At 48.7% G+C, this 25,321-nt stretch overlaps 1 protein-coding gene across 10 annotated transcripts in view; it reads left to right on the top strand.

The window, feature by feature from the left end:
* CUX1 (cut like homeobox 1) overlaps positions 1-25,321 on the top strand; it is a 328,228-nt gene that overhangs the window by 247,739 nt on the left and 55,168 nt on the right. For 6 of the 10 annotated variants that reach the window (XM_072978277.2, XM_072978282.2, XM_072978281.2 and 3 more), the window contains 3 exons: positions 1,246-1,411; positions 3,098-3,154; positions 24,167-24,469. The exons of 1 other annotated variant lie outside the window; for it this stretch is intronic. In XM_072978277.2, coding sequence (XP_072834378.2) covers positions 1,246-1,411; positions 3,098-3,154; positions 24,167-24,469 — 526 coding nt within the window. The remainder of the gene's footprint in view (positions 1-1,245; positions 1,412-3,097; positions 3,155-24,166; positions 24,470-25,321) is intronic. 3 more of the 10 variants (XM_078379385.1, XM_072978279.2, XM_078379387.1) reach the window with 1 other exon arrangement.

Here is a 25,321-nt window from a genome sequence, read left to right as displayed (position 1 = left end):
GGGGGGAGGGGGAGGACAAGAAGGACCCCACATGGAACTCGATGGAGGAAAGGTGGGTTTTAAATCTCACCAGGAAGTGCAAGCGCAAGAGTGTGGCCTTCCTCTGCATCTGATCTGCACAGGCCCGATTATAAGACGGAGCCCTGAGGCTGAAGGCCACGGCAAAGGTTGCATGAAGGAATGACGCCAAGCACCGAGCCCACCTTCAGAGTCCCTGGCGTTGCTCTCAGTCCCCGGACTGCCCTGCTGCCAGGCCTGCCCATGTGCAGCTGCTTTTCTTCTGGAAGGCTCTTCCTGCTTTCCCCTAGGCTGGGCTTCTGTTCCCCACCCGGCCACTCCTTTGCTCAGATCACCGAGCCTCCTGGATACGACCAGGCACTGCCACACACTCTAAAGCTTTTGCTGCACATTCTGCCCTCTGTACTTGGCATTTTGAAAGAAGAAAACAGAGCAAAATAAAAAGCAGGAGCAAATTCAAAAGAAGCTGCATGCTGTACCAAAAATCTGGGGAAGAAAAACAGGTGCTTTTTAATGTTTTTCTCATCCTTCTGGAAATATCCTCTTCCAGTCCTCTAAAGCAGAATAGCAGGAGGTTGTTTGGGATTTAAGATCAAACCCCCTAAGTGATTTTTCAGGCAGGGGCTTCGGAGGCCCCGTCCCCTGGCCCTAGAACAGACAGCCCTGGGTTCACAGATGGGAGAGGTCTGGGCTTTCAGCCAGCGTCACGAACCTCTGAGCCCAGCAGATCCCCCGTTCTAGAATTCTCCATAGTCACCCATCCCACGGAGCCCATGTTTGGTCCTCCATCTCAGCTGGTGTACCTGAAAGGCATGGCAAAATCCTGCCATTCTGAAGCCCTTCAGCTAAAGGCTTTAGGTTCAGTGTTGGATACACTGGCATCGGGAACTGCACTGAGGGTGGCAGTGAGAATGGGAAGCAGGAAAAGTGACCTCTTTTTCTGTGTCTCCTGGAAACTTTCCTATGTATATAGTTGAAGAAGGAGAGTTTTTATAACCTGCTCTGTTACAGATTCTCTGTCCTTCCCTTCTAATTTAGAAGTGTTGTTCCAAGATAGTGTTTCATGTTTATGTACTTATAATGATTCAGTTGTATTTGAATGATTATTACTTTTTTTGCAGGCCCACCCACTCCCCTCTAGAGAAATGGGGTTGGGGGCCAGGGTGTTGGCCTTCCTTGTGCCAACGTGTCTCACGTGGTTTTGCCTCTCCCCCCCCCCCCTTGCAGGTGCTGGGCCTCTCACAAGGGAGCGTCAGCGACATGTTGTCCCGGCCAAAGCCCTGGAGCAAGCTGACGCAGAAAGGCCGGGAGCCCTTCATCCGGATGCAGCTCTGGCTCAACGGGGAGCTGGGGCAGGGCGTCCTGCCCTCCCAAGGGCAGCCCCAGGGCCAAGGTAAGGGCACAGGAGGGGGGCCCTTTGCGTGGGTGTCAGGAAGTCAGCTCTGGTCTGGGGGAACGACAAGGTTGTGGGCAAGGTACACAAGAGGAAATACCCCACATGCCAAAGAAGGGGCACCTGGGGACGTCTAGGGCAGTGTTTGCTAGCAATTCCCGACCCTGTTTGAGCAGAACCAGACCTTACGGCCAACGGCAGCCGTCGCCCTTCCCCCTGTAGTTGGATCTGTCACACACACCAGCGGCCAAGAGGTTGCCGTGTGTTCTGAGCCCACGTGAGCACCGTCTCCTTTCTGCCATGCGAGCTGGGCTTCCTGAAGAGGGCTGGTGGGATTCCAGGACAGGCAAATGCTGCTTCCTTTCTCACCGCACTTCTGCGCCTGCAACGCTGGTCTCCTCAGGCATGGGCGGGCGGGTGCCGGCGTTGCCCTGCGGTGAGGCTTCATAGCACTGGAACTTCTTGGGGATCCTTCCAGGTTGCACTGAACCAGTTTCGTACACACACACCCCTTCCTCCTCCTTTTCTCTCCGCTTATCTGCCTCCAGACTCGCAAAGGGACCCCTTGGCCTTTGGCTAACCCCTGAACCCTTGTGTGGTGGGGGGGCGTGAGGCTGTGAGTAACCCCCTTCTTCGCTGAGACTGCCTTGCTTTGTCCGTTGCAGCAGGAACCAGGGGGAGGGCTGGAGAAAGGATCAGGGTCGACCCACACATCCTGCGCCTTCCGGTTCTGGACAGGCCCACCTCGATCTCATTCATTTGGCATACATTTGCCAAGAGTCCAAAATTAATTTGACTGCAGAAGTCACCCCGCTCTGACTCAGCAAAGTTACCAATGCTCGACCACACTATCAGTGACACGTTGGAAGAGCGGGATGGAGCCTCAAGCCCATTGTACAGCCTGCAAGGGGGCAGAGGAGGTGTCCGGAAGTATTACAGTAACCATTCTGTCGAGGCCTTGCGACCTAGAGAAGTCTCCATGGTGTGCCCTCTGATTTCTGGTGCCTTTGGGCCCGAGGCCTAACCCGTGCAAAAACCTTAAGAGCTTACCATGGTGGTACCCTTTCATTCCACCATGGTTAATGCAGATCCATTTCTGGCCGGCTCAACCTCTGGAGAGGAGTGCCCGTGTTAGAAATCCCAACATCCAGACACTGTTCTTAAGATCCCACTTCACCCCCAACAAGAACTGGTGTCCAGACCAAGTGAAGCTGTTGCCGCCTCTGCCAAGAAGGGGCCCCCTGGCCCTCCCGGTGGTGTTGGCCTGAGTCTGCCATCCAGGAGGGGCTGGAGCTGATGGGGGCAGTGGGATCGGGTAGCGGCTGGGCTGCCCCGGATCTCTTCTGCACAGAGAGAAGAGGATGACTTTCTGGGAGGAGGAATATCACTTACTGTAACCTGGAGTGCCAGTTCATAGTTCATGGCAGGGCAGAGTTGGTGCCTTCTGGATGGCTCTCTCTAGGCCACCTTCAGGTGATGTTTTTAGTCTGGGGCGTGAAACTTGTCAAATGCATCTCTTGAGCTGCCCTGCCTTCCCTTGTAGACCGGAAGGGGAGCTGAGCTGGTCTGGCCGCCCTGTTGTCCTCTGTTCGGCCTGGTGTGTTAACTAGCTCTTGCTTTGCGGGCAGATTGTCGCCTGTTTGCCTCCCGGGCTTCTTCCTCACTGTCCTCCTTTTCTTCCTCCAGTCCTTCACTCTGTGTCATCGCTGCAAGATTCCCTCCAGCAGGGATGCGCAAGCTCAGGTAATTGGCTGCTTTGTTATGAACTCTTTGGCTTTGTGGTGTTCTGTTTCGTGCTTCTACACTGCAGGGGGGGAGGCATCTGAGCCTGTTCCGTTTCCTGTGTGCCACATGTTTTCAGAGCGTGTGAGAGATGGATGGATGGATGGATGGATGGATGGATGGATGGATGGATTAGGAAGACAGACAGACAGACAGACAGACAGACAGACAGACAGACAGACAGACAGATATAGGGGTTTACACGCACACGCACACAGGAGAGAGAGAGAGAGAGAGAGAATAGATGCATGAGGATGAATGTTTTGCTGTCTTCCAATTGTCATGTGGGTGGATGGGGGATAGCCTGGCTTCTGATTTGGGAATCACTGCATGATCGCAACTGCAGACAAATAGCGAAACAGCCTCTGGGAGAGCAGCTTGAAATCTAGAAAACCAAGTGGCATCAGACAACCATCAGCTGTCAAACACCAGGACAGGATGACAAAGTCAGGAAGTCCCCAAAAGGCAGTACCGTAAAGGCTAGGAGGGAGGGTGATGTACCTTGCCTTGGTGCTGCCCCTGAGAAGGCCCCATCCCTCTGGACATCTAGTGGCCGGAGCCAGAGAGGACCGCTTCAGTTTAAAGCATTCAAATGTGTGCGATCTGTGCAAGACGCATCAAAATGGAAAAACACTTTGGGGTCCTTAGCGAGGCGTCTGATCCCCTCATGAGCTGGTTCAGAACTTACCCGGGGACAAAACCTTAAACACATGAGCAGAGAGACATCCACTGGTCCCTGGATTTCCTTTTGGGGCTTATTATTTCCGAAAGAGGGATACAATATGCAACCACACATCTTCCCGGTGTGTGTATTAATTGGGTTCCCCCCATGTTCCGAAGTGGAACTCTCCATTTGCCAGCACAGCCTTCGGCATTCCCAGGAGACCTTCAGATTTCCCTTCCGCTTGCCTTTCTCTTCGGGCATCATTCATCATTTGGATCTTCGTGCTGCGTAGGGTGGGAGTGCTGTTGTCGGGAGATAGGGGAAGGGGTTGGGGGGATCTCATTAAAATTAAAAGGTTTAAAAATTAAAATCAAGCCTGAAATCATTTGCCTTGCAATGCACAGTAGAACCTCATTTGGGCGTCGATCAGCTGAGCTCCTTTAAATGCCACAGAGCGATGGCGCCCGTGGAAGGCTGATGGGCTGTCCTCGGGTGAGCGGCTGAAATCCTGAGGCAGGAGCAGGTGGCGGGTGAAGAAATATGGGACTAGAGAAGTAGGAACCCCTGGGCGTGGGGTAAAGGTGTGGGGATGGGTTTTGGGAAGAGCTTGGGGCATTGTCGAGGGAGGTGGGGCCAAGCAGAGAGGAGAGGAAAGCATGGGACAGGGTCACGGGCCCAAGGGGGCGTCGGCCCAGCCAGGAGTCCCAAGGGAGAGAGGCCAGAGATTTGTCCTGAAGCAAAATCAAAAGGTCAGTGGCTTCAGGCCAGCCCTTGCTTTCCAGAGGGCCAGGGCAGGCCCGCTGCGTTTTTGACTGCCGCTGCCTTTCCGCCAGTCAGCATCCTCACCCCTGTTTGGTGATGATGAAAAAGAATTGCCTGACAAAAACCGGGGATGCTCTTTATGGCCTGCTTCCCAATCTTTGGGGATGGGCAGGTCCTCAGTCTGTGGGTGCTGCCGATGATTTAATGGGTTCCAAATTCCACCACTCCCAATTCCAGGGAACAAAAAAGTTTTAGTCCTCTCCAATGGCAGGTACACTCCCAGGAGCCCGTGGAGGTGGCCTCTTAATTCAGTACCACCACCACCACCACCCCCAGCATCTTTAAGATGCCAGAAGCAACTGCCTGGTCACTGCTGGTTTCCCTGAAAAAGAGAGGAGGGGGAATTGCTTCGTGAATTACTGTGAGAGAGCTTTTTGGGGGAACAAGGAGGTGAGATTTGATGTTTCAGGCATTAAACCAAAATTCCTGGAGGGTTGGCGGGGTTCTCGGACCCCTGCCTACAGTCTGCTCAAGGGCCCCCTGTGCTAGACCTTTGGGGTTTGGGCCTGTTCAGCACGCCTGGGGTGATCAACATATTTATTAGTGGTTTATACTTGACACTGCTTTCTCTAGGCATTAGCCTCCCAGAGGACCTAACAGAATATTAGTGTTAAAAATCACAAAATATAACAGTATCTTGTGAAGGCAGCCAAAGGTGGAAAGTCTGGTGACCATCGTAAAATATATAGTGCCCATAAATCTCCCATTGTGGAAGGCAAAGACAAATAAAAAGGTCCAGAGCAGAGGTCACAGTTGGTTCTTGGAGCATCTCCATGGAGAAGCCGTTCTAGAATCAGGCCGCCCCATCTGGCAAAGGTCCCGTCTAGCTCGGAAAGAAAGGGGACTTGGAGGCTTGCCTCGGAGGGCAGGCTTGCGTACGGACCAAGGGCGGCCACCAGGTAACCCTTCTCTCTCTCAAATCTGAGGGTTCAGAGGGTGTGTTTCTTTGTTCACCCACGAGCCCCCCCCCCCCCCCGTCCTCACAGCGCAGCCCTCTTGCTTCCTCCTTTGGCAGCTCCTCCGGCCTCTTTTTCAGTCAGGTCTTCCCGGCTGATGGCTTTGCAAAGGGGTGGGGGGGACGGACTCTGTCTACACACATCGGCCATCCCAGGGCAGGCGGAGCAGCGGAGGGAGTGCCAAGAACAGCCCCCCCCCCATCCCCATGCAGCTCTTAAGAGGCAGCTGCTTGCTTTGGGCAGCGAGGGAAGTGGAAGTGGGGGGGTATCATGGGTGTCATGGGCACCTCGGGGAGCCTGAGAGGCTGCGGTGGGGGGGGGGGGTTGAAGCATAGTTGGGCCAGGTGTCTGTGAGGCGAAGGGTGCATGTCCGAGGTTGAACGCCTGCATCTCTTCAGATGTCGCCCCGAAGTGTATCCAAGCTGTGCTGTAGTGAATCAGGAAGAAAAGAAAAGTTTGACTCGGGTCCCTGAAGCAAAGGGAGGTGGTTTCCTTGAGGGGAATTCGCCCAGAAACGGTCTCCCCACCCCCACCAGCTGCCGAGTGTGCAGGATAAATACTTGTGAATATGAATCTAGGTTGGCTGATGTGTTTCTCATCATTTGCATACATTTGCATACACTTCTTGGTCACATATTTATTGCATCGATTTCCATGTAGAATATTTCCTTCTGAACGATAAATGATATCTAAGTTTAACGATGGAGCTACCCACCGCCAGTATTTCATCGTGGGTAATGATAACCAACCAGAAAGGTTGTGTAGTTCATTTAAGACGTGACGGATAATTGTGGCACGAACCTTCCTGAATTACAGTCCACTTCCAGGTCACAGATATGTTCACAAATCCCAGACTATAAGCCGTGGCTTGCATAGAGTCATATATTAATTGGCTTTCACAACAATCCTGAGCATAACCCAAAAATTGCTTTTGTTTTCTGGAAAAAAAATTGACTTCAAATCCTACAAACTTCTTAATAGTCGAATTTACTCCACCAATACATCAGAGACAAAAGCTTAACACAGTCATCTATTTGGTTCGGATATTTAGCATTAGCTAAATACATAATTATGGCAGGATATTTATGCTAACCAACACTTGAAAGTTCATTATCGCTAATAATGGCACTTATAATTGTCTCTCTCTCATTTCACTCGGATCTCATCCACACAATCACGTATATGTAAATTTGTGACCTGGATTTTCTGCTCCAGGTGTCTGAGAAAGTAAGTTGTAATCCACAAAAGTTCATGCTAGAATAAATCTCATAGTCGTAAAGGGGCCACAAGACCTTGTTTCCTCTTTTGTTGCAGGAACTTTAGTGAGAAATGTACCTCACGTGTAAGGTCAGCAGCGCTTATTACTTGTCACTTAGTTTTTATGTATAAAAGTACATAGAAAATATCTTAGTAAAGGAGGTGCAAGGTGGGATATATATATATAGGGAGGCAGCCCTGCGTGAACAATGCTGGAAGAGAAAACTCACAATCTAAATTGCCAGAGCCAGACCCTAAAGGCTGAACTGGAAAGCTGGTTGGGAAAACCGCAGTCGGCAGCGTGACCCATGAATGTGCCACATCAAGCCGCTGTCCGAGAAGGGTCCACCGAGGGCAAGCTCAGATCCGTGACCTGGCAATCCAGGGACTGAACGTAAGAGCCTTCTGGTTGGCAAACATAAGCCTTAATGCTTTTTTTAGCAGTGCAGTACAGTTTGCTTAAATAGCATCCCATAAAACCTTTAAAACAACAGTTACAGTAAGCACTATAAAATGAAAAGGGGTATCACTTCATTTCAGATCAGTCTGCAACAGCCACATCATTGAGGACATTTCACAACACCCACGGAGAGAGCCATGTAGGTGTCCCACGAGAGAAAGGGCCTCTCTTGTGCCCCACCTGATGCACTGGCCTCCCTGTGCGCTCATTTCTTCTCCTTTTTATTATTTGTGCCCCACATTTCTCTCCAAGGGGGACCTTGTTGAAGGAAGGGCATTTGACTGATTGATTGAACACAGTGTCTTTATAAAGCGTTGCATGTGATTTCTGCTCCTCCTCTTCTTTGTGGTGTTACACTATCGGGTGACAGGATTAAGAGTAAATACCAAATCCCCTGGACTGGATATATGAAGTGTGGAGGAGAATGCCCGTCTTGGAGGCATTGTTTCAGCATGCTTGGGTGATCGGTGATTAGAGAATCTGTTCTCTTGCAATGAGATTTTGGACACGCTCTCCGGCGTCCTCCAATCCCCAGGACCCGGTGGCAAATCTGCTCCTTGGAAGATGCACACGTTGCAGAGATGGAGCCACATGGAGCTGCCAGCTCAGTGACGCAAGCCGTCCTTCAAAACAGTCAACGCCTGTCCTTACCTGAGTTTGTGAAAAAGCTGAGGCACCTGCAGAATGACATGTTGTTACACAAAACGAGGTGGCAGCAAGTTCTGCTTCCAATTTGGTTGTGACACAAAAATTCCCAAATATGCCTAGATTCCTTACGGCACATCTAGTAGAATTTTCCTCTCATTGTGGTCCTATCCCTGTCTAGTTCTTCTGAGCTTATTGGGATTTACTCCCAGGTGTGTATGCGAAGAATTGCAGAGGAATAAGAACACAAAACATGAGGCGGGAGGTGGCTTTGGGTGCTCTACGGGGGGGGGGGGAGTGGCAGTTGTAGAAGACAGCCAGAACCCGATAGTGTTCTCTTCTGTTGCCTTCCTCATTTTCCCTCCTACTGCAAGTCTTTTATCTGTTTAACTTGTTCTCCCCCCGCCTTCCCATTGGACGCTGGATCCTAAAAATAGTGCTAATTTCAACTGGCAGATGTTCCATTTGCCCTTTTGCAGCAGGGAGCAGAATGAGTGTGTCAGTTGGTGCCGAAAGAAAGCAGCTATAAAGCTGCCTTTGGTACAAAAACTTTGCGATTGCTATTCTTGGAGGGCGCAGGGTTGTGCTTTTCTGGATAAAGAAGGACTGAGACCGGGAATGGCTTGCAAGCGATCATGCAGGAGTTGGGAGGAGGAGAAGGGGCAGCTGTACCGCGAGTCTTCCTCTAGAGACATTCCTGCCTCTCAGTGCTGCGGGAGCTTCACTGGTTTCAGCAGTGCTTTTTGCAGGAGAACATTCCAGGCCAAATCTGGTCAACCTCTTGGGGTGGGGTGGGGGAAGAAATTGCAGAGCCAGAAAATGGCCAGAGCTGGCCTGTGGGGTCCCTCACGGTGCTGTTTTGCCCCCTCTGCTATTCGGCATCGCCATATAAAACCACTGGGAGAGGTGGTCTGGAGTTTCCGGGTTCAGTGTCACCAGTATACAGATGACACCCAACTCGATCCTTTCCATCTAAATCCGAGGAAGCTGTTTCGGCTCTAGATCAATGTTTGGTGTCCGTGTGATGAGGGCGAGGAAAGTGAAACTTAATCCAGACAAGATAGAGATGTTCTTGCTTGTTAGAAAACCAGATCAAGGAATAGGGTTGTAGCCTGTGGTGGATGGGGTCTACTCTCCCTCTGAAAGCACAGGTGGGCAGCTTGGGGGGTGCCCCTCCTGGATTCGGCTCTGAACCTGGATATACCCAGGTTTCAGAGGTGGCCAGGAGTGCCTTTACACAATTAAAACTCGTGCACCAGCTTCACCCCATTCCTGGAGAGGGCTGATCTGGCCTTGGTGACTTAGTGACATCTTAGTTGGATGATAGTAATGCGCTCTACATGGGGCTGCCTCTGGAAAGGGTCAGGAAACTTCACTGGGTCCAAAACACAGCAGCCAGATTGCTGACTGGGGCTGGTCACAAGGATCACATAACCCACCCACCCTGTTCTAGCAGCTGCACTGGCTGCCAATCCATTTCTGGGCACAATTCAAAGTGCTCGTTCTGACCTATAAAGCCCTAAATGGCTTGGGGCCCGAGCTGTGTCAAAGGCAGCGTCCTCCCATAATGAGCCTGCTCGGGTGTCAAGGTCATCAGGAGAGACCTTTCTCTTGAACCCGCCACCCTCACAGGTGTGAATATGAGAGGGGTCTTCCCCGTGGCTGCTCCCAGACTGTGGAACTCCCTCCCACTGGAGGCCAGCCTGGCCCCATCTTGGTTGGCCTTCCTCAGGCAGGCGAAGGCCTCTCTCTTCAAGCAGGCTTTCCCTCAGGGACTGGCTGCCTCGGTGGGGTTTTAAATGGATGGTGGTGCCTCGTTGCTTTGAATGCGCTTTTGGTGTTGCTTTTGTTTACTGTTTCTTAGAGTGGTATTTGTTTGATCTTTTTTAGTATATGTATACGTACTGTTTTTAAATAAATAGATGAGTTGATTTGTCTAAAAATGATTCCGGGACCAGAGGACATGGCCAATGAGAAAAGGCTGAAGTGTTTGAGGCTTCATAATTTAGAAAAGAAGATGGCTGAGTGGGACAAGGCAGAGATGGAGGTAGAAGAGGAAAAGCAGGATGGGAAGCCGGTCGCTTTCAGGTGATGTTGGAGTTCTACCGTGGTCGGGGGTTACGGTTTTGAGAAAGATTTGGAGAGTAATAAAGATTTGATGCAGTGACAGCCGTTGGAAACACCTTCTCCTGTAAAGTAGTCGGGGGGGGGGTGTCATCTGACAGTACAAGGCAGGGAAGGGAAGCCCTGGGGCCCACACGAGGACCGCCCGTGTTTCTCTCTCTCTGCTATGCTCGAGCAATGGGTCGCCTTATCCCATGAAACAGATTCCGCAGAGGAAGTCCCCAATTCAGAGTCAGACTGTGGAGTCTGCTGAGCTAGATAGCTTGCCAGTGAGATTGGTGGATGGATGGAAGATCAGTCCCGTCTGCCTGTGGCCTGAAATCACCATGTTGGCAGCCTTTTAGCAAAAGGGGGTTGGGTTTCCATTTTCTTAGTTAGGGTTTGGCTTTGACTCTAGGGCAGAAGATTGATTTTGGAGACCACCACGTTCTTTGGGGACCGAGGTGTCTGATGAAAAGCCGGCTACTAGTTTTGATGTTAGGATGATGATGTTTACCCTCCCTTGCCTATCATTTTCAACTAAGAAGGTGCCCTTGTGCTTCCACCCAGCTTTGGAGAGTTTGGTCGGCTGCTGCAGGAACACAGACAAAACGAGAGAGGCCTTTGGATCTTGTCCCACGGGGCTCTTCTTACCTGGGTCTTAGCCCATGTAGGAAGATGATGTGGCGGCAATCGGTGGTTTTAAAAGGAGGTTCCACAAAATCGCAGATTTGTCAGTCGCGGTTTGAATGACCATTGTACCTCAGTGGTCAGGCTTCTGAACAGCAAGACCTCAAGAGGTAGAACGTTTGAGGGTTTGTCCGGGGCCTCTCCCTGACCTCTCCGGGAAGTGGCAGCGGAGAGCTCACTGTACCTTCTCGGCTGTATTTGTTGGCTTCCTGCAGGGCATCTGCTTGGCCGCAGGTAGGAATAGGCGTCTTGCCTTGACAAAAAGTTGGCCCCACCTGTTGGGGCTTCGCTTTTGTGCTTCGAAGTTGCCTTTTTCTTTCTTTCTGTATCACCTCTCTAATTGGAGTTGAAGCTGCTAGAGAGGCACTTTTCTCTCTATAGCACCTTGAACATTTTAAACAAGTGTTTCCCAAACATGTGGCCCATCCATTCTTGGAATTCAACTCCGAGGAGGCCTAACCATTGGCTGGGCTGGCTAGGGCGACCGGGGATGGTAGGCCAAGAACATCTGGGGGCCTCGTTCAAGGATTCCCGCCTTTAGGCACCTTGTCCAGGATCCCTAAATCTTGCTTCTTGCACATGTGGTGCCAAGGCTCACTTTCTTCACTTGCACAAACGTCACAATCCTGCATGACTTCACGAGAGGGACTTTCCACTCCGTGGGAGCTCAACAGGACACGGACCTTGCTTTAATTCTTTTCTTTTTGAGCATAAATTTATTTATGTAACAAAAGCACAAAATTAAAAATATTATATTAAATATTATATTAATCTGCATTAACAAACACTAGAATTTCTTGCTTTTCCTATTTGATAAATAGTAAAATTAAATTGCAAGCGACTCGGATAAATTACAACAGCTGCAATTTGCAAATACAGATATTTGCCACCAAGTTACCATTCAGGTTTGTGTACAAGAATGCCATGGAAAACTTACCACAGAATTTCTCTGGGCTTTAAAAACAATATTATATCTTGGTTTCAAAAGTAGGATGATTGAGTGTATGTAGTATTACTAATGCAACTAGTAAAAAGATCAAATGGCAAAACATAAACCATGATATCTTCAATTTTTTCCAAAATAACATCAATTTTTAAAAAATTATTATACCTGACTAAAGCACATGGTAAATGTCTGTAGGAAATCAATCAATCAATCAATCAATCAATCAATGACAACAAAAGTACATCAGGAAGTTCCCCTAGGGTAAAGCCTTCTTTGTTTAATTTTTTTTTTTTTTTTGCAAGATTGGCGCAAGAGAACCTCCCCAAAGCATTTCCCTTTTGTATAGTCTTTTCTCAGAGAATTGATTTTCTGCCACCCCCTCAACCTGTGATTATTTGAAATGGAATGTAGAAAAAGAGGACTCTGAAAGCTCGCTAATTGCAAATATTGGCGGGGGGGCAGCAAAGTGGGCAAAACATTGAAGAGCGGTAAAAGCAACAGCTCCCCTGGTTCTCTGAGGGAGGAGAGGGCGAATATGTGTGTGGAAATTTGGGTCCCGAGCTGGGCTGGCAGTAGGACTCCCTGGGGGCAGCAGAAAGATGTTATAATCAATTACCACATCATAACACTGATGTATGATAATTACTGAGTCTTCCTCCTGAGAGAGTGCGGCATTTGGCAGGGATGCGGCTCATTCATGGTCCACTGCCTGATTAATATGCAAATAATAGGCTGATTGCATGATGAATGCAGAAAATGAGTTGGCTGATAGCGCGCCCACCGAAGCGGGAAGATGATAAATTACTTTTTACTGACTGTCCTACATTTAAGTACCCTCTCTCAACAGCTTTTTTTTAAAAATCACAAATTAAAGAAAGCAAGATGGGGCAAATGTGAGGATGTATAAAATAATATACCTTAATAGCTTTTATTGTGACATTGAGGCCGATTGCAGGCATGATCATTCTGTGCCTGAAACAGGGATGCGAGAATCCGTCGGGTGAGAGGCTGTAGACCTTTAGGCTGTACTCTCCTGCAGTAGAGAGCAAGTGGCCCAGCAAAAAATGGGAGAGTTTTAGTACATGCTTTGTAGTATTGCCAGTTGAAGCAAAGATGGAGCCCTGAAAGTGCTGTTGGACTGTAGTTCCCAGCGTTCCTCACTGCTGGCTGTGCTGGCTAGGTATGATGGGAGTTGTAGTCCACCACCCTCTGGAGGGCCGCACTTTGTCAAAACCCTAAGTTAAAAGATCTTTGGTTGCAGAGCTGAAGAAGACCTTTGGGGTGAGCCCTCGAAGAGACTCTTCGAGTCAAGGGAGCAGAACTGGGCATAGATGGACCAGTTGAAGGACCCAAGACGAGGCAGCATCATAAATGGCTTTTGTTACAGGAAAGACGTTGAGCTGTCCCACTGTAAGAAAAATGTCTGCAAGTTGGGACAGGTCCCGGGCAGATAGTGAAGATGGTTAGAAGAGTGTGGGAAACATTGAGAGGACAAGACTGAATGGTGGGAATAGAACCTCAAATACCAAAAAGGAGGGCCACGCAGAGGAGAGTGGAGACATCTCCTCTCCTCTTCAGAGGCCAAGCTTAGATCTCACATAGGGAGAGTAGGGTTAGGTTGGACACCAGGGCAGAGCGTTCCTTGACAACAGGAGCAATCCTGTAGAGATTTTCTCTCTCCCTGAAGGCCTTCCTTCAAGCAAAGGTTGGTCTGCTTTTGGTTCAGACTGGATTCCTCGCATCAGCCAAGGCTGTCGGCTAAATCCCATTGCTGAAGTCTCCCCAAGAAGCTTTCTCATTGGCTTTTGAGTGTCTGCTTTGACTTAGCAAAAAGTGGGACAAGAACAGGTGGTTTACCCTGCGCGCCTCGAAAAAGGGATGTTGAGGCTGGTGGGATATAGAGTCATAACAGAAAGAAGTGTTTTCCCATTTTTCTGTCCCTCTAAGGAGCACAGGGCAGTACCTGGTCTCCCCCATAACACTCACACAACAATCCTGTGAGGTCGGATCATGGGAAGCTCTTTTTATAAGCCATACCAAGCAGCCCAGTATTGCCAGCTTTGACTGACAATCATTCTCTAAGATTTCAGTCAGGATTTTTTCCCCCGTCTCTCTCGAAATGCTGGGGATTAACTTCTGCAAACCAAGTTCTCAACCATAGAACTCTACCTATGGTTGTAACTGGATGATCTGGACGAAGGTCACGGTGGTGGTTGTGACCATTCCTGTATAGTTTTCACTCTATGTTCAACTTATTGCGACTCGCCCAAGTCCCACTTTTGGGAGCAAGATGTAATATAGTATTAAGTCCCTTGTGAAATCAGTTCCTGCTGCACCCGGGAGCTTGTCTCATTCTGTCAATACTCAAGGGTTGCTCCTGGCGCCCTCCACGTCCTTCTCCCTCAAGCCGTGGCCTGGGAGAATCCAGTGGTTCTTCCATGAGAAGACAAGTAATGGCCGAGGAAGTTCCCTGTATCTCCTCCTTACACAGTCACAGAAGAGGGCAAGGTGTACTTTACTCTGGGAGCGGCTGGGCCTTTCGCAGCAAACACAGCTAAGAATCTTGTGGCTGTTTTTCAAGCCAACTGGCCTCTGCCACAGCTAAATATACCAGCTAAACCCAGTTGAGTCTTTAAGATGCCACACGGCTCCTGGGTCTCTTTTGCATGCCGTCTTTACTCACCCGAGACAAGAGTGGTCCTGTCCAGTGGTCGGTTAGGGGGAGTGACTAAGAGATGCACCAACACAAGGGAAGAGCTGTGAAGGCCACTGTGATGGCACTGGACTCTTCGAGGTGGGTCTCCTACTCCAGGTAGAGAGAGAGAGAGAGAGCCCGTGGCGCTTGGTAAAGGCTGCCCTCCATCTGTTTCCGGTTTCTTTTCGAAGTCACAGCCAGAGCATGGAAACCGTCTTGCTATAGCTCTTGAACAGCTGCTTGCCCTCTCCGGTCAGTCTTTCTCCACCCCGGGTGTTAATTTATACATAACTTTTGGATTTGACTAGGATGGCATGAACCTGAAGCCCAGGCCCTGGACTTAATGAGAAGTGGTACATCAAACCCAACCGCCAGGAAAATCATGTCTGGGCTTTGCTGGAATGTCACGGCATGGCCTGTCATTTTGCTTCAGCAGCTTGTCCTTCCAAATGCACGGTTCGCCTTATGGCACGCCAGCAGTAAAAATGTCACTCCTGATAATTGCTTTTTGGTGAAAATTCTTGCTGACTTCCTACCTTCAAGCTGTTTTTTACACAGTGGGGAGATAATAAGAAATGACTTTATCCTGACTGCTCAAATGAACACTAAATGGAATTTAGGTTATTATTACTGGAGATTGGGGGCTATACGCTAGAATTTAAATAGTGGATCAGAGTAATGGTAGACGTTTCTTGGCAAATCAAAGCAGATCTGAAATAGCAGTCCACTCTGATTTACAACTGAACATGCTAGTTGTCTGTCTGTTATCTTGAGAATATCACATTTTAGTCTGTCGAGATATTTTTTCTCCAGATAAACATGTGTGTTTCTAAGTTTTTCATCATCCCTGCTGTGTTGTTGTTATTTTGTTTTTCATAGTCTTATTGATCTGGGGCTGTTGTTTTGCAGTCAAGCCACTTCCAACTCAAAGCCATGGCTTCTTTTATTGAGTCAATCCTATTGAGTCAATTCCTACTGCCTTTAACTTTTCCCGGCATTCTTGTCTTTTCTAGTGAAGCCTGCCTTTCCATGAAACATCTAAAATAAATTAACCCTCTGTTCAGCTAAGGGGATGCACACAATTATTCACCAGCTCACTCGCTGTCTCTCACACACATATTACATTCACAAGTCCTGTTCCTTTGCCTAAACAGATAGCTGGATGCCAAGCAGGATTAATGCCTCTCCTGTATTTCTAGGGAGAAGCGAGAGCTTTAGGATCCTCTCATTAACACACCTAACTCCTCCTGGGAGAGAACTGACCCTTGTCAGAGGAAGGCCGTCCCTGCCGGGCCTGAACCTGGCTGGACATGGAATGAATTAGAAGAGGCTGCCCTGCATTGTGGCAGACCAGGGAAGTCAAGGGACCTTCCCCCCCCCCCGCCGCCGCTGCCAGCCCATCCAGAGGCTCCCTGTCTGAAAGGGAGATGCTCTGTGGTCTCCTTCCCTTCCATAGTGAAGGGCCTGTAGGCTGGGCTTTTTATGTTCATCGGCCACCTTTCTCCTAAAGGATCCAAGGTGGGTCGTGTCAGGAGAGCTAAGTAATAGGGATTCGGCAACAGCTGTAAAAGGGTCACAGAACTCTGTCTTGGGTGGAGTCCTCCTCATGTTAAACACAGTTATTAGAAGTCACCTTTCTTTCGTGAACAGTGAATTTTCAGATCCTCTTATCAAACGTGGGATGTAGTTTTGTGCCAGGCTGTGCCATTTGCAGGAAACACAAGGTCCCCTTGTCACTGGAGTCCAGCGGCAGGTGTATCGAATGGTCAGTCTCGGAGCTGGACACTCTGCCCCCCAAATCAGAATACTTCCAAACAAAGAGTGCACTTCATCATGCTAACCAGAGCCTCCATCAGTTCTCTCCAACCAGATAAAGGGATATAACCCATCTCTCGCAGGTGGGGAGATGATTCCATGCCTGGTCCAGTCTAAAATGATTTCCTAGGTGTTTTTTTTAACTTGAAGGTGAAACTCTTAGAAATTCAGAAAAACAGTAGCATCCTCAAAACAAGAATTCTTGATTATGGATGTTCTTGCCTTCCTGTTTTGCCCATAACAGGGCCATGGATCTTGTGGGCAGTGGAGCACATCCAGACACACACACAGCCCAAAGCCAACTGGAGGAGCCTAAAACCCCCAGAGTATTTTTAAGCCCCCCAAAAAGTTGGAAGATTTTTTTTAAAAAACTAGGACCATACCTTTAGGAGACAGGGTTCTCTTATAAAAGAAGGTGTGAAGCATGCGCGCCCCCACCCCACCCCACATACACACTTTGCGTTAGCATTTTCTAAAAGGAAGGAATGGTCTCATTTTGTTTCTTAAGGTGGACGTGACTCCTCTCCCATTTTACCAGGAGGAATCGGCGTGGTCCCAGGAGGTTCCTCAGGATGGGAAAAGGCCCCCTTGCTCTTTCCCCGAGCTGGCCAGCCAACTCTAGATGGTCTCAGCATTATGTCATGCCCTTGTTCAGTATCCTCCTCTGCCAAAGCAACAGATTGGATTCGACTCAGCTGCTGAGCCGTTGCTTTACTCTTCTGTACCTTGCAAGGGGTTGGAGATCGGGTGTCCCCGATGCAGTCTGTAAGAGAATTCCGGTTTAGCATCAGCCCCTGCCTCCACCCGTAGGATCTTCATGGGCTCTGGGGTCGCTGAGGCAGTCTGGGAAGTATTTGGAAGCAGGAGATCAACTTGATTTAGGACTCCCAGGGCCCAAGGGCAGAAGGGTTTGATTCTCAGTGTTTGGGAAACCCTTGCATCGCTGCTATCAGGCAAGGAGACACGCGTTGCTTCCTGTAGACATAGTGCAGAGGCAGGATTTCCAATACTGAACCAGTCAGATCTTTGATTTGCAGGCTTTTCTAGAATACCTTTTTGGGGGTTTTCTTCCCCTCTGTCCAATATATCAGTTGTTATTTCACATACTGTCTTCCTTGTTGTAACCTTTAACCTAAACAAATAAACACTGATTGACTGTTTTAGTATTAAGCAGTCTTTTTATGAGCCATAGAAGGCGAGCTGGTTGATTTGGGGCGTTCCCGTTCAGAGTCATTGATTGCGCTCCAGCAGTCAAACCAGTGAGTGGTTCCGCGAAAGGCAGGGCTGGGCAGGGATGCTTTGGCACAGCCTGTGCTGAAATGTCCCGGGCCCCCTTTGTCAGGGCGGAGGGTGGGTTTGCTCGTGACACAGTTAACCCTGTCTTGCATTTACGTCCCAGTTCAAGGCAGCTAACAAAATGGTGGATGGATGACAAGATACAGAAAATGTTAACAATTCTGGGAAACATATAACACTATAAATGGCCATTAAAATTTAAAAGTGAGGGGCAATAATACTACCAGACCTTTCCTTCGCCAGTGCCTTTCTACCCCACGGTTAAGGGTGGGCACCCTTTGGCCCCGTGGGGGAATTGGAATGTCAACGGCCAGAAGCCTTTGTGAGCATAGCCGATGGTTCGGGGCTTGGGAGAGCTTGGGGCCCAAAGGTTTGGAGCAGGGGTTCCCAACCTTGGGTCACCCAGAGGTTCTTGGACTGCAATTCCCAGCAGCCTTCACCACCAGCTGTGCTGGCCAGAGTTTCTGGGAGTTGCAGTCCAAGAACACCTGAATTACCTACGGTTGGGAAGTACTCTAGAACACTGGTTCTTAACCTTGGGTTACTCAGGAGTTTTGGATTGCAACTCCCAGAAGCCTTCACCACCAGCTGTCCTGACTGGGGTTTCTGGGAGTTGCAGTTCAAAAGCATCCGAGTAACAAAGGTTAAGAACCACTGCTCTAGAAGACCATAAATAACTATAAATACAGTATGAAATAAATCAGGATTGTATCAGTCACGTGACAAACCTTATAAGATGGTGTGTGAGGAATTGTTTCCAGGCCGTGGCCCCTTCAGAGGCGCCAGGGTCCCCCCCCCCCCGGGGGGGGGTGCTGTGTTCCCCGTTGAAAATGGCTGGTCTGGGGAACAGAACACTGGCTTCTCTGCAAGGTGCAGAGAATACAAATCTCCTGCCGAGTGTTCGAGCTTTTTTTAACTATAAACAAAGAACATCTCAACTGTTTAGGTGTTTTAACAACCTTCCCTGGTTTTCTGATACAGGGACCTTTCAAAATAAAGGCAGGCAATGAAAAAACAAAGGCCGCCACACAGATGGTTGGCTTCACCACTGATTTCAGACCACGCAGGTTAAAAAGGATCCCCCGTGGGCGCTGCTTTCATTTTGGCGTTTCCGATCCTCCTCCCTGGCCTCAGTTCTTTTGTCATTCCCCTTCCGCTTCCCTCCTGCACGCATCTTATTTCTGTGCGGGGTTCGCATTGCATAGTCCGAGGACGGCCTGAACCTTCCCAGCAGCTCTGGCTAGAGATTTCTGCAAAAGCTGGCACAGGAGTGGGAACGAGCAGGGGGTCCGGCACCAGCAGCCTGCCGTTTTATTAACCGAGGCAGCCGTCATTTTGACCTTGCAGTGGGTTAAAGGACGCAGATCTGAGGAGGAATCTGTTTATCATGTACGGAATTCATGCCATCCCTGACAGTACACCGTGAACAAGATGGATGATCTGCCAAGTTGGTCCCTCGCATGGGTGAATCAGGGCAAATTTACAGTGCCGTTTGTTCACTGCTTCCACTATACAAAAATAACATTTGTTGGCTTCAGGTGCTGCGGCAGAGCGACCTGAAGCTAAGCAGAGAAAAGAAATTAGATCTGTAGCATCCTTAATTGTCTTAAAGATTACACACAGGCCATAGTGGCTCAGAGTCATTCCTCTCTCTCTCTCTCTCTCTCTCTCTCTCTCTCTCTCTCTCTCTCTCTCTCTCTCTGTGTGTGTGTGTGTATGATCTCCTTTGCATCTTTCATAAGCTGTTGTTTTTTAAGAAAAGAAAAGAAACAAGAAATCTAATTACTTGGGTTTAGAAGGACCTTTATGGGAATGTTGAGACACCTTCTCTAAATACAATTTGATGTTTTTTTAAACAATAACTCAGTAACTTTTATTAAATAGATTTGATTTATGACAGTGCTACTCAGTCACTTAACCTACCGCAGAGTCTGTTACAATGTTTGGAAAAGGCTTAGCATAGCCGAGGCACAAGGCTGGGAAGGGAAGGTGTGCTGGGTTCTGCAGGCAGGAGAAAGTGGGTAGAGCAACCCGTTGGGTGAGCAGGCAAAAGATCCTTCTGTCATACAGAAATAACCTGTGGAATTCTCTGCCACAAGGTGCAGTGGTGATCTCTACTGTAAGAGGGTGCTAGATAAATTTTGACAGGGGTGCACATGTGTCTGGGCTACTCCAGACCCTTGTGGGCCACACACGTTCTTGTGCCACCAGATTCAAAGTGTGATCTCTCTCGCCAGACTGTTGTGAAGATGGAGAAGAGCCGTGCCCCTTGAGCTCATTGGAAGAAGCCCATCATTGTATTGGATGTAACTGATAATAGGAAATAAATGAATAATTGGTATTGCATGCAAGCTAGCACTGAAATCTGCCATTCACAGGATGGTGTTACCAAAGGGGATGTTTGGATGGCACCGTCTGGGCCCTGACAATGGAATGTGAACTGCGGAGGTTTCTAACTCTGTCCGTTTGTGGAAGGCAAGAGTGTCGTGGCTTCGTTGTCAGTCCCTCCTTTAGCACTGGTGCCAGTTTCTGGAGCTTTGCCTCCTCCATTCTCCCCAACCCTTTCCCTCAATGTGCCAGTATTAGTCTTCGCAGGGCAAACTCCCTGTCTCTTTTGCAGTGCCATGAAAAGTTCTCATTTGAGCAAACATTTGGCTGAGGAAAAGCAGAGGTTATTTTAGGCACTTGTTTCCATGTACTGTAGTATCTATTTTCTTACTTGCCCAGAGCTTGTAGGAGATGGCTGGGAATAGACAGGCGTAGCAACCTCTCCGCTGAGAGAGCTCATTCATTCCTCTCCAGAAGACAAAAGAAGGGCAGCAAAAACCAGCGTGAGTGCTCGAAAGGAGGAGTCCGGGGCCACTTAATGTTGCATTCTTTAGGTCAGAGAAACCAGCAGTTATTCAGGAGAGAAGATCCATGATACCTTTGGCCCTCTGGGTATTTTACAGAATGTAATAACATTGAGGAAGTAACTATTATTTCTAGAGAGCCAGGCCCATTTTTCTATGAAAGACGTGACACAAAATCACACCATAGATAACATTAGGATGCCTGTACCCACCAGGGATTGGCTCCAATCCACCCTGCCACTGGTGCTGAAAAATGCGAATTATAGCAAATACAGTACTATTATAATAGCTAATACTAGACATAGCATGGTCTCTGGCTCCCTCTGGTGGCCAGTTCTGGTAATTTCCTTGTTAAAAATATCTATTTTGGGGATTTTTCTTTTAATATTTTCAGACTATGGATAAGTAGATCAGCAGATACAGATCCTGCGGATAAGAAGGTCCTAGTGTACTAGAGGAAATGTATGATCTGCATTATTTTTAAGGACAAGGATGCCTATTCTCCTCTGCATACCCCCCCCCCCCCCAAGTATAACATGCTCCTTGTTTCTATCCCATGGCATAGCGGTTAAACTACTGCACTGCAGCCAAAACTGTGCTCACGACCTGGGGTTCAATCCCAGGTAGCCGGCTCAGGGCTGACTCCGCCTTCAATCCTTCCGAGTTTGGTAAAATGAGTACCCAGCTTGCTTCGGGGTGGCGGCAGTGTGTAGCCTGCATAATTCACTGGTAAACTGCCCAGCAAGTGCTTGAAGCGCTGTGGGGTGGTATATCAGCAGCACACTTTGCTTTGCTTTATCCCCATTTTCCTTGCAGAGGGGAAGCAACGGAGAAGGCTTTTTAAATGTTTTCAGTACAAACGGTGAGCTTTGTCCCTCCTCATGTTGCAGTAGTGATATTTCAAGTGGAGGGGGGTCACCCAGGCTGTGGAGGTCACACATGTCCCTGATCACAAATTACCCATGCACTGCTTCCCTTTTGCTACCAACCCGGGCCTTGGCGATCTTTAAAAAGGAAGGTATAGAAATGGGGAGAGTTTGAGCCCTCTCTCCCGGATGGGGTGATCCACCCAAGAGCCTTTGGCTGCGAGACTGGGCATAGGAACCGAGGGCCCGCCACTGTCGTCCCTTTCCCCCTGGGAGGTGGTAGAGGGCAGGAGATGCCAATATTATTAGCAGTACGCTTTGGCTGACGGCACTCAAGGGGCGCGTTCCGATAGTTCCTTTCATCAGAAAAGTTAACAACCACTGGTTTGTTATAGCATGCAAGGAGGAAAATAGCCCCAGAAAGGAAGAGTTTATCAGTCCTACTTAATGGGAAATTCCTTTCATCATTACGGTACAGTCTCCCACACCATTTTTCTTGCTGAGCTGTCCAAAGTTAACATATTTTGTTTATTGTTAATAAACTTTTTTTGTTTATTGACATTCATCAGCAATATGCCATTTTCATTTTGGGCTGGACTAGAAACCTAAGGTCGAAAACGACCCACCGTGTGGAGGGGTAAAAGCTGTCCAGAGGTGGCGGTGGGGCTCTCCATCCCGAGTGCCTCAGAAAAAGTGTTGGTGCCTGTCACGATTCCTCGTGGCCCCTGATGGTTTCACCAAACTAGGAGCTCGCACTACATGCCCCCTCAGCTGCCACCCGTTGATTTCATCGACAATCCCTATTAGGAATGATAGATGTCCAGGCTGTAGGTCGTTTTAAAAGAACCCAATCAAAATTGTTTATTGACAGAACAAGCCATATTGTTAACTCTTACACAAACCTTCTTCTTTCTCCACCCTCAACCACTGTTCTCCCGCCCAAACTCCACAACTCTCTCCACTCTCTAACACCCTAATTCTCCATCTCAAAACCCTCTCTGTGTCTGACTCCTCCTCCTCCTGAGTCTCTTATACTCTTATACCTCATGACTCCACCCCTCCAGCACTCCCATTGGTCCAGGCCGATAGCATATGAATAATCATGTCCTGGGTGAACGCCACAGTGCCACATGTTGTGTTACATGGGGGGGGGGGGGGTTGAAAATCTGAAAGGACAAGCTACACATTCTTAGAAACAAGAGAGTTGTTCCCGAAAGTGGTTGCCCAGTGTTGCATTCTGAGCCCTAGTACAGCGGTGTCCTTAACCCACGCCCAAGAGTAGGGGGTCCCCAAGCCCCTGGTCCACGACCCGGCCACGATCACAGATCTCCTCCCCCCCACACACACAAGCACACTCCGCCCCTGCGAGTGCACTGCACGCAAGTGTGCCACACACACACACACACCCAGGCACGCCATACACACCCCAAGCATGCCATTCCCCCCCAACTGGTCCTCGTTTGGGAAAAAGTTGGGGACCGCTGCCCTAGAGTGATTAATCTGCCTCTCTTACCCTCCAGCATGTCAGAGTACTCCAGAGAACAAAGAAACGCTTGTCACAATGACACCGGCACATGGAACATAATAGGCTGCAGATTATAAAGGAAAGAATGGGGGGATTTAAAAACAACATCCAAATTGAAAAGCTTTTCTAACACAGTCTCTTTTGGAGTAAAACACATTGAACAATAGTGTGATATATTCAGTACTAGTTCCCTTCTCCATGCTTGGTAATGTTCGTAAAAATTGGGGTGGGGGTGTTATTGTTTACATTTTTAGCTGTCTCTCTCTTTTAATATAACTGTTCAGTGAACGCTTAGCAATGTTTGCATACTTTTTTGATTGACCTGAAAAAGGAGTTGCTCCAGTATGGATTTGGAATTTCACTTACAGCCAACAGGACTGCCTCCTGTTTTTGTTTTTTTTTTAAAGCGGTGTTTGGGGGGGGGTGGCCACAGGACAGGGTCCTTTGACTGGCTGAACTAATGTGTAGTTGTTTACACAGTAATTTAAGTTCTTTACTTGATCTAATATGTCAGGGAATAAACTTCTACCTGTTTTGCAGTATGAAATCCTCTTTTGCATCGCTATCAGCTTTCACAAAGGCTGCCCTATTCTTTTCTTAGGCATTATAGTTAACATTTTGTAATTGTTAAACTACAACGTCCTGTTATTCAGATCTAGGTTGGAGGGATGTAGCAGATGTGAAACCTTTAGGCACAAGAGAAGAACATTTCCTTTCTCTGAACTAGGCTCCTAATCTATTCCATAGGGCCTCTTGCTTACAGTAGAAAAATCCTGGAGGACGTCCAGTCTCGCTGAAGAGGCTGGGATTCCTCAAGCCCCAGATGCCCTCTTTTGCTGGAGGCCTTGGAGAGCCAGAGGGAGACAGCAATCCTGTAGACAAACTGACTCTCTTCCCCTTGAAATAAGGCATTTACAAGTGTCTGTTCATAGTGCTGAAATCTGGGTTTGTTTCATTCTTGCATTGCTTGGGCATAAATGATCACATTTCTACATCCAGGTATAAAACCCAATACACAGGCATGACCTGTGTAGGAACAACCTCTCCTTTGAGTGATGAACTTTCTGAGAGTTGAAAAGGACAAAGTTTGCAAGAGGGCAGTGGTGGCGTTTCATGCATGGGCAATAGATAGTAGATAGAGTTTCAGACAAGGACCCGGGAGACTTGGGTTCAAATCTCCACTCAGCCGTGGAAACTCATGGGGGTAGTAGTGGCGGCAATACTGAAACAATGTCCTCAGTATTTCACATACCTTGGAAACTGACTTGATGGTCTATAATTAACACAGTATGGGGAGCAGAAAGGGGTATGTAAGTAAGACCATGATGAAGGAGAGTTTTGTTTCAGCCCCGTCTTCCCCTTTCCCTCTTCCCCTTTGCAGAAAGCACCCCAAAGACGTCCGCCAGCTGCAGCCCTGCTCCTGAATCCCCAATGAGCTCTAGCGAGTCTGTGAAGAGCCTCACCGAGCTGGTCCAGCAGCCCTGTCCTGCCATCGAGATGAGTAAAGACAGCAAGCTGCAGGACTCGGGTGAGCCGGGCGCGTCGGATTCCCAGTCCGCCACACCGCTGCCCCTTTCCGGTCACTCCTCCCTCAGCATTCAAGAGCTGGTCGCGATGTCTCCAGAACTGGATACCTATGGAATCACCAAGCGGGTGAAAGAGGTCCTCACAGACAACAACCTTGGTGAGCTTCTTTTTCAGTCCTTGTTGGGTTGGGGGGGGGGACAAAACACAGAACCGTTTTCCATTACAGCGGAAACCAGAATGTGCTGAAAGCGGGAGGCTGATAAAGTCATCTTGGTAACTGTATAACGAACTAGATGTAAGGTACTTAGCATGCAGATAATTAATAGGCTTTGTGCAGAATTGGCTCCCAATCATTGTACAGATTCCCTGTACCCCAGCACTCATCATCTGATGAGTGGCACAGTTGCTGTGGTAACTAATCCCACAATTATAGAAAAGCAAATCAAAACCCCACAATTATCCAGGGCCTTTCTTTAAAAATAGTGATCATTGGTTTTCATCTGATGGGTTATTTTACCCAAATTGGGGCATACGCAGAACTGAGGTTGAATTACAGCAGCAGCACCTTCACCACAAGGTAGATCCCTTAACTTTTTAACAAAAGAGAAAATAAGGGGAAACAGAAAGGTGGAGGTTTGCCATAAACATTATAAATGTGATTCCAGACGCCCAAATGTCCGTCATCTGGGATTGGAAAAGGGGGGGAAACGTTGCTTAGAATTACTTGGTTGGCCAACTGTCCTCCAATGGAACAAATCCAAGGGGGTGGGAGGAAAGGAGAATCTCCCAGGGGTTCATGATTTAGCCAGAGGTTAACGAGGCTCTCTCATTGAAGGATTTGCCTGGAAGGGGTTCAGTTTGAGTTTCACAGGTCGAAGGTTTCCGTGTGCGAACTGGTCCTCCCTCTTTCTCCGGTGCAGGCAGGGGTTGGCAGGGTTTAGGGGCTGCGCTTCTTGCTGTAGGGCCCGGGACCCTTCAGGCACCTCCCCCACCCCGTTGAGATCACACT

The sequence above is a fragment of the Pogona vitticeps genome, chromosome 7 (assembly GCF_051106095.1).
Source record: "Pogona vitticeps strain Pit_001003342236 chromosome 7, PviZW2.1, whole genome shotgun sequence".
In the NCBI taxonomy this organism is placed as follows: Eukaryota; Metazoa; Chordata; class Lepidosauria; order Squamata; family Agamidae; genus Pogona; species Pogona vitticeps.
The sequence above is the reverse complement of the archived record's forward strand: the minus strand, read 5'-3'. Positions and strand labels throughout refer to the sequence as shown.